Here is a 12,409-nt window from a genome sequence, read left to right as displayed (position 1 = left end):
CATTTAATGCATTCATAAATGGCATTTAGCATTTGTGTGCAGAGATCATTATAAATAACCTGATTTCCCAAGCAAGCATTTCATGTATTTATAACAACCTATTGATCTTCTTTGTTGATCGCTAAATAATTCAGCTTTAAATAAGAGAGGACACACGCATGTTCTCTGATACAACACATCTCATTATCAACCCAAAGATCAATCAGGAGTGTGTTGTGTGAATGTTCATTTAAGCAACGCTGACCTTAAATTCTGTCAAACGTGCAACATCACACATACTTTACATTCTACACATGGATGTGGAAGCCAACGCAGGAAGCCATCAAGTCACAAAGATCAACAAAAGCCAATGTGGATATCAGAAGGGGAACTGATCCCCAACATAATGAAGCCATTCATCAAGTAGATTGGATGGCTTCTGACACAGATCACTCTAAGGTTGAATTAGAAGTTACATTTTGGACACCTGCTTGGAGCTCCTGCAACCACCACGTCTGACCAGAGGGATCTATGTTTAGTTATGACATAGACCAATCAGGGTCTAACAATCTTTATTCTGGCCTATGGTCTAATGCAGGAGCTTAAAAAATATGTCTGGGCAAAAAAGCAGAACATGCAGAAAATCGTTGCAATAAATGCACATTTATCCCTGTTGACCATGAAAAATTTGGCAAGTACAAAATACCTCCTGAGTTCCCCTAATCTCCTCCCATTTATGTTATGGGAATGAGAAGGGAAAAAGGTGTTCTGTAGCTTAACAGTAAAACCCAATCATAGACCGACAACAGTGCTTAGGGGTTCAATGTAACAGTACAATCATGTGTCAAAGTTCATAGCTATGGTTGGTTTACAAAGCAAGAATTTCCATACCTCAACCTTACATGCCGACCACTCTCCAAGTTTCCAGACATAGCAGGGTAAAACTAGGCAGCCCTTGTGCTGGGTGAGTTGGATCGGGCAGGGTCTTCCATCTCCTTCGGCTTGCATTATGATGCGTCGAGAACGTGTCTGCTGACCTACAAGACAAATGCAATGCTTAGATCAGCCCTTTCTGTGAGCATTGGGGTTAGGGTGAACAATAGGGAAATCCGAGGATCCAAGTGACCAAAACACAGAAATACATCAATACATGATTAAAAACTTTTGCTAACAAATACCAAATGACTTTTAGGAAATCTATTCCTGATATGCTGTATCACCCAGCTTCACTGATGGAAGTGTATCCTCTCCAGCTTTTGCGAGCTTTAATAAATCTGGCCTAATGTATCAATGCATCATTTTTAACGCAGCCATAATTAATTCCCTCTCTCTCTCTCTTTCTCTCTCTCTCTCTCTCTCTCTCTATATATATATATATATATATATATATATATATATATATATACAAATATATATATATATATATATATATATATATATATATATATATATATATATATATATACACACAAGACATGAGAGAAAAATGCAGATCCAACAAATTACTAATATTTGGCTACATCAAACTACATGTATAATCAAAATAGTAATTGATATAGAAATGATCTTTTTCTTTTAAGGTCACTTGTATATGTAATTAACTGTGATCACAGTGCTTGCACTGTGCAGGGTTGGGGACAATTGCTTGTGGGGCATTTAAGGGACCAATAAGTCTAAATAAAAACTTGACATAATAAATATTTTTTTATATACAAATTGATATATATATATATATATATATATAATATTAATTCAATTACATATGGAAATTAGATTCTTAATGTATATGATAGAGATATTCCATGTCACTGGGAGTTCAGTTACTGGGTAAATAGAAATCATAATACGATAACTGCAAATGTAACTCTGCAGTAAATAGAAAAATTAAGAATTGCTAGTAATGTGCTATTAGTGATGGCTTTTTTTATATTACACTGAATGACTGCCACCTATTGACAGGCAGAGGGATGCGGACTCTCAGAAGCAGCATACAGAGCCAATCATCATCTGTGCTGCAAGCAGGAGGGAAATGAAGGGATCCATCATTCTTAGCAATGCATTTTGTCATGCAAACATGACAACCCAAAGCAGTACAGGAAAATAAATAATGCATATATTAAAAAGAATATTGCAATTCCCTGGAGGAACTAACTGCAGAAAACATCGAGTTTGAAGCTTCTTTTTTTTTTATTGCTAATCCTTTTATTATATTTTACTAGTTGGAGTTCTGCAGAGGAGGGTATTGATGTGATGACATCAGCGTCTCTCATATGCTGTGAATTAAGGGAAATATGGTGTCACCCCTGACGGACAGGACTATAGCACTCTGCAATCACATTGTTCAATCTGCTGGTTTGCATGATACTGGGTGTAATTCAACCCACATAACTAGGAACATCTTGTGGTGAAGATGAGTTATTGCAGGGGACATTTTCAGACTGAAGGTTTATACTAATGCCCGATCTGCTTTATTTTTTATATACTTTCTGGGATATTATTTTAACAAATTAAAAGGTAACTCAGAGTTGGGCTTTAAATTTCCTCCTAGAACAAAAAAATTATTTTGTTACCTCATAATGGATACAACAGCTACAAGCTATTTTATATTATTAAGGTGACAAATGAGCTTATCTTCGCTCAGTAAGGTATTCCAGTATTGAGATGAAAGCACAAATGTAATGTGAGCGCCACTGACAGACACATTTCCTGGTACTTTTCTCGGTAGGATATGGGCTGTAATTATTGAATAAATTATCTATAATTTCAGCTCAGCACACCTTACCGATTCCTCTCTCTCTCCTCATTTATGGCATGTTAATATTCTTGACAGGTCACGCGGAGAGCAATACAATCACAGTCACCTCGGAGAGTGTCTTCCTGGCCTTTGAAGAGATGTTTTGTAATAAATGAATCATTGATTTGCCACAACATCCACCTATTGTTACAGCTCAACCTCATTACAGATTCACTTTCCTAACAGTGAAGATTACTGCACTGCTCTTCCGGAAAACCACCAAGGAAATGGCACTATGACCGTGAAAGAGGTTTTTTTTTTCCTCTGCTTACTGAAGGATGCTAGGAGGGAAATGTAAATCAGAAAATGGATGCATATTTTATTATACTCAATGACAATTGTGTTGAATGGCAAACAAAAAAAAAACTTTCAGTAAAGTTTCTATAAGAAAAATGGTATAATTTATTGGGACAATTAAATGCCCAGGCTACCTCGGTTACAAAAAGTCATTTTTGAATGGAATACCCACCTTCAATTCGAATCTGTCCCCTGCTCCTACAGAACACTCTTTTTGCCACAAAGGGGGCAATAGGTTGAATGACACTTTCTTCATTCAACATAGAAGACAGAAGACGCACTTTGTGGACGATATGGACCGGACTATATGGACAGTGCCATTCACTTATTATGTAAAGGTGTAGATAGTGGCGCCTATGCCATCACATCAGTGCCACCCACTGAATCATTGAGGACCACTCACCACTGAGTAAAGCCTAAAAAGTAGAAGGCTGCTGTGGCATCATGTGACTGGCCTGAAGAATACATTAAAAGTATAGAAACAGCATAAAATTGCTCAGTGAGGTTTGGGGAAGGAAACACTTTGTTACAGGAGAGGTGAGCTCAGATTTGGGATTTAATGGTTCTGTAATATAACAAATGTGATCTGAAGAGAGTAATTCCTAAGCAAATGGATAATAATACTCACCAGAAAGTAGATCTTTTATATGTATTAGGCAAATGTAGCTGTCCCATGCACATGGAGGAATAAAGATGTATTCAAAACGCACTTTGGACATACCTTGTAGCGTCATACAGCCTTTGAGATGGGTAAAGCTGAATTGGCTATCAGTCTGATGAATAAAGTCTGCAGTGTTTGCAAACTTCATTAATAAATACAGTAAGTTGTACAAATTGCGTTGCAATATTTTTAATCTGGTATTTTTAAAAACAGGAAAATATTAAAGAATATTTTAAGCCATACTTTTTTGTTTTGAATTTAAAGGTTAAACCCCCCCAGAATGTTAAATTAATCCATTGACAAACTTTACTTCCTGCTGTGTTTTCAGGACAAGATGTCAAAATAAATGTATCCAAAAAAATGGGGGTTTATTAATTTCATCCTGTGATATATAAACATTTGTTTTTAGGTATCATGAGTTATATGTAAGAGATAAACACTTTGAACATTGTGCTTTCATAAAGACTTTTTTAGGTTGTCTCACAGTAAATGTGTTACTGCAGGTCATACTCTGGCGCACCATGAGATGTAAGTGTAACAATGTAATAAAAACAGATCAAAGTCTCCAATCTGTCGCCTGGTAACTTCTGAGAACAATCAGAAAGTTGAGATGACCTTGGCTAGAACTGAACTGAAGTGTTCCCAGTAGCTAATCATTTTTGCCTAATATGAGGAGAGAAGCTTTTGTCGAATCACACATTTTTGCATTATTCCTGAGAGGAAATCTCAGCAAACATGATAAATATGTTTCCCAGACATTTTATTTTCAGAGTTTAGCTAGTTGTGGAACACACAAACTCGCCATGATCATGCAGAGTTGAGTCACGTATTGTAATTATTACTATCTGCTTTATAAACAATGGGAATGAGATGAAGAGCCCAAAAGTATATAGAAATAACAAACTAATTAAGGGCACATGGATAATGATACTGATGGAGGCATCTGTGATTGTTTTTACCTTGTTTTGAAATCTATATAAATCACCAATGACCCTTCGGAAGGTAAAGTATGAATGAAAAAGAGAGGGGGAGAAAGAAAGAAAAAAAAGGAAGGTGTATGAGAAAGTGAAAAGGGGAGGAACAATGAAAATATTAGAAAATGAGATTAGCAAGAATCAATGAGAGAGAAGGGTGTAGAATACAGGCATGAGAAAAAATGGAAAAGGAGAGAAGGGGGAAAAGAAAGGGGCAAACGAGATGGAAATGAAAGGAAAAGGTGAAGGGTTATAAGGAAGGGAAGGGAAAAAGAAAGTGAAAGGGGAAGGGAAGATAAGGGGAAAAAAATTTAAAGTGTAAAGGAAAGGAAAAGGAAGTTGAAAGAGATAAAAATTGGGAAAGGGTAAAAGGAAAAAAGAAAATAAATGGGAAAAAGAAATGGAAATAAAAGGGGGAAAGGTAAAGAGAAGGGCAAAGGCAAAGGAAAGTAAATGGGAAAGAGGGAAAGTAGAATGAAAAGGCAAAAGGAAAGGGAAAAGAGAAAAGGGAAGGAGAAAGGGAAAAATGAAAGAGAAGGGCAAAGGAAAATGGAAAGGAAAAAAGAAAAAGGGAGGGGGGGGAGTGAAAGGGAATGGGAAAAGAAGAGGAAATAGGAATTGAAAGAGGAAATGGCAAAAAGGTGAGAAAAAGCAGAAAGTAGAAAAAGAAGGGAAAAAGAAGGGGGGAAGAGAAAGCAGAAGGGTAAAAGATAGTTTAATTGACTCTCGGGATGAATTTAGATGTGTCCACTGGCAGAGGCCCAAACACTGCTTCTACTGTATTTAATACAGACAAACTATCTGTCACACTGTCAAAGATTAGGGGTGCACAGGGTCCTCCAAAAGAGCAAATGTTCAACCTGCTGCCCTCTAGACAATTTGTTCAATCATTCACACGAAGAAGTGGTGGAGATTTTTTAAACTAGCAATAAGGTAACTTTACATGGCTAAATTTGTTCACCATTTTGATTTCTAAAAAACACATATGTAACACATTCACTTTTAACTGAAGAATTGTGACTGAGTATCTTGATTCTCAACTGCAAGAAAAACTGTGATACATTGATACTGGGATACATTACAGGTCACAAACCTCTGGAGATCATAGATTATGTGACACTAACCTCCAGTTCCACATGACCTCGAACAAGAAGACCAAGCTGACCAGTCGGAGACGTGGCAATCAATTGTGCATTCCACGAGGCAGCGAAGAGTCATCTTTTCAGGCTTCTTCAACCCTAGCTATAGGGTGAGAAAACAAGTTGAACAAAATTATATTCTGAAATTTAAAAAAAATAAGCACAAGAGCTAAAGATGTCATTTTCATTATTTACCAGTTTGCAAAACATTTTATTCACTTTAAATCTGTGCTTTGCCCATCCAGACTGGATTAACAGGTTTACATTAGCTATATACACCCCCTTCATATACTGTAAAAGAAAGAGAAATGAAGTGGAAAGGAAAGAGAAACACAAAAAAAAAATGGAATAGGAAAGGAAAAGGAAATTGGAAGCGGAAATAAAAGGTATATAGAAAACGGCAAAAAAAGAGAAAAGGAAATGCAGAGGTAAAGGAAAGAGAGAGAGAGAAAGGCAACGGGAAAATGGGACAAAGTGCAAAGGAAAGGGGACATGTAAAAAGAAAAAGGAAAATGAAGAGAGAAAGAGGAAGGGGAAAGAAGAATGAAAAGGGGAATGGGGAAGGAATGGAAAGGAGAGGCAAAGAAGAAAGAGAAGGGCAAAGGAAAGAGAAAAGAAAAAAGGAAATAAGGAAATAGAAAAAAAGGGAAAATGGCGTTTTCCACCCGATGGAAGCAAAAAGGAATTATTTGGTACTTTTGCAAATGAAGGAGAAGGCCAATCAAGGACTCTATATACCAATGAAAGTTACAACTTCCACAGTACAGTTTCAGTTCACTATACTTTTGCCAATAGTGGCTAAATGGAGCAGTGGAGGAACAAAATTTAGTAAGCAAATGTTGCTGGGGAACATTGGAATGCTGTTTTACTTTGCATTAGAAAATGACTGATTTTAAGGCTAACACCACATGCTAGGCTAGTTGTTTTAAAATCACACAGTTATGCCACTAAAATCTCATGCAGTCCTTGCAATCATTCTTTCACATTAACTACGATGAAAGCTGCTAAGAAAGTTTCAGCTGCACAAAATAGCAGGATTTTAAAAAGAGGATTACGACTCTGCATTAAAGTGGACTGAAAAAACCATTATAAGCCTAAACCAATGTACGACCTCCTCCTTCTCCATCTACAACCTTAGAAATAACCTCTCCTGTATAAACATGAATGGAGAAAGAGATAAACATAAAACGCTCAACAACCACCCATTTATAGAATCCTTTTGCCATTAGGAAATAATCCCTTAACATTAACCTTTCAGTTATTGCTACAGACCCTCCTGCACTCATGTTAAATGATGATCTTGTCTCAAGGGATTTTTTCAAAATGGTAAAAATATTTTAGCCCTAATGTTAAACTCATTACTAATATAACTAAGACTGAATGGGTGTTTTTTACTAAAGGACTATGAGCTATTCACATAGAAAAGTTTATTATCCTCATTGCAAGAGTTATTTCACTTAATTTGATTCAAGTTTGATTCTAATTAGCTAAGCTACTGCACTGCATTGTCATTTCTAATATGGGTATACAATCAGGTTATAGTGTGCTTTTTGCCATAGGGTATCTGCTTACCCTCTATTATTATTATTATTACACAGTAAATATATAGCACCATCATATTACGCAGCACTGTACAAAGTCCATAGTCGTAATACTACTGTCCCTCAAAGGGGCTCACAATCTAATGTCCCTACATCAGTCATATGTCATATATGTAACCCCTGAGCCACCGTGCTGCCCTTTCCACTTTCCATGCTCCCTTTTCTGGTTCTTTTAGGCATGTGTCTACTGTGCAAAATGGCCAAAATGGTATTTGGTCAGGCAATATCATGTGGGCTTAGAAGAGATCAGTGATGCTTCAAAGGCATAATCACAAGAATGTTGGCATCATTTGGAAGACACAGAACTGAAAGTGCCAAAATTGAAGCTCCTGTTATCCTCTCCTGTTTGACCTGTGTTTTTTGAAGGCCAAGTTAATAAAGTTTTGCTGATTTGGGGGGGGAGTGTAGTGTTTCTGAAAACTGATTTGGATCCCAAGGACAATGATTTATGCCATAGAGCTTCAATGAAGGTGTTCAAGTGCTGTTTTCCTGTTCTTGTTTTTTAGAAGCTTAGCAAGCAATAAAGGTGAAAATGGCCAACCCCTAAAAATGGTAATATTATTGGCCTCTAGAAGGTCGTGTATAACCATAATTAGAAGACCACTCAGAACTACCTTCTGGATAAAAGCTAATAATACAATGTGATCCTAAATGTATTCTGCGTTGATACTCTTTGAACTTTTATTTTCAGGCCTCACTTTTCAGGCCTCCTCACACCCATAAACCAGGCCTGAGGGTGAATCGCATCACATAGGGTCTCACTCACAGTTGCCTATAGAGAATGAACTGGAGCAGTATTATGTGGTTCATTAACGCCCCCTACCACCCACTGGAAAATGATGAAATGCTTGGTAAATAAGGGCCCTTTCAGACTTGCAGTGGACAACACATAGTTGGCAGCTCCCGGGCACACAACAAACTGTTGCTGTGCACCCAGGAATGGCAAACCCCGCTGCAGGTAAACTGGTTTGCACATGGTTATGGCTGCAGTTCCTTCAAAAAGCAACCACACAGCCAAGAGCTACTTGTCACTGAACTGGGCCATGATCCCTCACAACTGTGTGCACAAAATAATTCCCAATTTCACTCATTCACATCAATAGGAGCAGTCGAGACCTTGGTCAAACCTGCAGCAGAACACTTCGGTCAACCATGGATCTAAAATGGCCCTATGCACAGGGGTGTGAGTAGATGCACCTACTACTGCACCTCACACCTGTGGTGTGAGTAGCTGTTCCCATAGCTGGTCTGAAAAAGCCCCAACTTTTGATAGTTGACTCAAGGATCGCCCAAAACTTAACAGTACATCATATGGATTGTCAAATATTTGGTGGAATTCGGTCCATTAGATCTGTAGGAGCCTGTTGGACATTACAATCTAAAACCATTGACATTACCAATACTATTGATATATTTTTGACTCTATAGAAATTTAAGGAATAATTTATATAGATGGATCCAGCACATTGTTTGCCAGCTCTGCATTTTCATAATTCCATTGGACATCATAGTGTGCTTAGATGGCTCTGCCTTTATGGTACATTTGGCAGGTCATCTCTGTTAGCTTTATTTATATCATAGCTATACATCTCTGGAGCATCACCAACCCCAGACAACTTGCATAATGTTAACAAACATTTATTACATGAAGACCTTTCTGCTTTGATTTTGTTTATTACTGCAGAGGCCTTGAAGGGGATGTCATTTTTGATTTTTTTTGGAAAAAACATACACTTATCCTAAGTTCTAAGAGATGTTTCCTGTGGAAAAGACTAAGCCAGCGTCAGAAAAGCAGCTTCATGTTGATTGCCGTTATTCCATATTCTTTTTATTCAATAAAAAAAATAAAAGCTGCAAAGTGAACTAAGCGCAGTCATGCTGATCACAGCACAGCCAGAGGTTAAGAGAGTGTGCCCATACCACGTCTGTGTCCTCAACTTTACCTGCTCACAAAAGGACATTTTCACAGATTTTCCATCGCTGCGGGTGCAGTCTAAAAGCCGAGTTTTTATTCCTTCCCCGCACACAGCCTTTTCACCGAGTTGACAGGCGCTCCACTCTGCAACGAGCAACAAAACCCATTTAGACAGGGGGAGCGCAGTATATAATTCCTATTTACTGCATCGTTGACCCCTTAAGTGCCACTTGAGCTTGAAATAATTTACAACGCCAGGGTGTAGTTCTTGAACAATGATCTTGGCTGCTTTAGGAACAGACAAGAATAGGGTTAAAAAAGATAATGGGCCAGCCTGAAAAGAAGAATAATGCTACTGTGTTAAGTTGGAAGTGATAGTATAAAGAAAATCAAAATATGTAACCAAACAGCAGCAACTTTCCTTGCAGTGATAGCACGGCCAACATGAAAAAGATCTTCAATATTGGTAATTGACGATTAGAGTTATGAAGGCTAAGAACAGGGAATTAACCAATAATTATATTAGGGTGCCTTCTCTTATTACATTGTAATACTTTGATGTGTTCTGCAATTAAAATAAAAAAAATTATTAAAATATATTTTTACATTTTTACACTGGGAGAGGTAGGGGCATCATTCTAAGACAGCTAGGTCTTTACTACCAATAGGTCATGTTTACATGAGCATAAAAATTTAAAGAGTTATGATCTCATCAGTGTGCTGCTTTTCTATTGCTGAATCCCAGATTTGGGGTATACAAGTATTGATGTTTAACTAGTATGCAATACTATTTAAAATACTACTGAAAATCACTGGAACAGCGACAGAGACAAGTTTTGGACACAACAGGCTTCTCTCAGGGGATCAGGAAAAGGCCTAAAAAACAAATTACTATCATTTAGGAAACAGGAAGGTAATCAGTTACCACATATTTCAGACCCCTGTTGTAAAACTGCATGATTTGCTGCTCCTGGGTGCTGAGCAAACTCCTGCTGTGCAACCAAGAATGTCAATCTGCATTTCAGGCAATGCATTTGCATTTTGCTGTGGCACAAATCCTTAAACAACCATGTGGCCTAAAGTGTCACTTTGCAGTTACGTTCAAAAAATGGTTCTAAACTGACCCTTTCCACTTAAATTGGAGAGGTTGGGACTGCAATTGAAGTAGTGAAAGACCGTTGTGGCCCATTGCAGGTCTAAAACGGCCCCAAATCTTGCTGAAAAAAGGTAGAAGCTTTGCTTATTCTATTTAAATAATAAAGTGTATGAATAGCCAAATCTTTTGTGTGGCCACAGATGTGAAGTTTGTAGCAAAAAAAGTGTTCCTCTGTGTTGTGTCAGAAAGTTGGCAGTCTTACCATAGGAAAGTCATGGTGTACCCAGACAGATGGAACTCAGGAAATCACAGGCAACCTCACAGCTGTTACTGAACTACATGTTCCAGCACGTACTGCAAGCTGGAGATATTTTTACCTATCATCATCACAGTGGATGGTAATGGATGGGAGAGTACCCATAATTAAACAATTACTTCAATTTTGACTAAATTAATTACATTTTATCGTTATATAATTAAATTATAGCAATTTGCATTTTAATTAAACGTCTGTGTTACATTGTAAGATGCAAAAAAAAAAAAAGGAAAGCATTGCAAACATTGAATATTGAAACTGCTTCATAATACCAGACTAATAAGCTGTCATTAGGAAGCTGTCGGGCTCATAGAATGCTTCCTTTTACTGAATAGTAGATTAGATTTCATGATTAAAGGACCAGTAAACTATAAATGTAAAGCCCAACTCTAGTCAAACGTCCTTATTATTGTTTGGATAGAGAGGAACAACGGGTTCTCCATGCTTTCTTTTTTCTTTTTGCTATTTGTGTCTCTATTGGGGAGATTTTCCTTCATTATCAAACAGAAGAGAAAATATGTAAAATTTCTACAGATATTTCTCTATATATACAGTATTCATAAACACATTTTCTGTAGCGTGGTGAAGGGTTAGACCTTTTGAAAACAATTCCCCTCTTCAAGGTCATGCCTATAAATGCCACAGAGGTTATACTTCCTTTGGAGTGAACCTGAGGTTGCCCCAAAAAGTGAAGGCAGTTTGTGCTGCCTGCGGGTACACGTATTAGCTTAAAAATTAATCTCTTAGTTCCTGTGGGACCCCCTTGACTCTAAGCCAAGACCCGAGTTTCAACCTCTTTCAAAGTTAAAATGAACCCTCATCTTCCTTCCTTACATTACCATTGACTCTGTATCTCTCTCAAATGCCACTACATCTACTGCCTAAAGAGAGGTAAAAAAAAGTACTATATATCGAGAGGAGCTATATTTTGGGAAGCCCAAGTAGGTTCTCTAGTGGATCAAGGCTTTAGGCACTGCTGTGCCCTTAAACACTTTTAAGGTCCATTAGGTTAGAATCAACATAATTTTCTCAAGACCCCAAAGAAAGATGCAGGTGGGGTGACCTTCAGTACATGCCAGAGCCATGCAACAGTACTATACTTGGCTTAACAGCAAATGATTTCAATGTTCTTCAACAGAGTTGTGGAGACAAAGACCATCTTTATAATCAGGACCTCCAAAGTCTAAAAACTAACATTTACATTGTGGCTATTTAATTATATGTCAGTGATTGAGAATAGTTATCTATGGTTATTTAAAGATATATAAAATGGGCAAACATTTGTGGACACATGACCGAAAAGTTACTATATGACCAATTGTATGTGGACCTTCCCAAATGTACTAGAAATGTAATATACAAATACGTTTTAGACAACTATATTTCCAATTTTATGGCAACAATTTTGGAAAGGCTCTTTGTTCTACCATAACTGTCTAGAACCAGTGGTGAGTTTGGTATGAGGGAACACAAGTGGCCTTCACAGAGCTCCAATTGTAATGCTCCTGACCACCAATGGAGCAAATTTCAATGCCAATGGCAAGCCAGATCCTCTATTCCAACATTAGCACCTGACATCACAAATGCGCTTTTGGCTAAATGGACCCAAATTAACACAGACATGATCCAAAATCCTT

At 37.5% G+C, this 12,409-nt stretch overlaps 1 protein-coding gene across 1 annotated transcript in view; it reads right to left on the bottom strand.

Annotated features, from left to right (window-relative positions):
- THSD7B (thrombospondin type 1 domain containing 7B) overlaps positions 1–12,409 on the bottom strand; it is a 313,336-nt gene that overhangs the window by 28,370 nt on the left and 272,557 nt on the right. Inside the window, 3 exon segments of the mRNA XM_072418113.1 lie at positions 871–1,016; positions 5,830–5,947; positions 9,389–9,504. Of these exon segments, the coding sequence (XP_072274214.1) occupies positions 871–1,016; positions 5,830–5,947; positions 9,389–9,504 (380 nt within the window).

Source organism: Pyxicephalus adspersus, chromosome 7 (assembly GCF_032062135.1).
Source record: "Pyxicephalus adspersus chromosome 7, UCB_Pads_2.0, whole genome shotgun sequence".
NCBI lineage: Eukaryota > Metazoa > Chordata > Amphibia > Anura > Pyxicephalidae > Pyxicephalus > Pyxicephalus adspersus.
The sequence above is the reverse complement of the archived record's forward strand: the minus strand, read 5'-3'. Positions and strand labels throughout refer to the sequence as shown.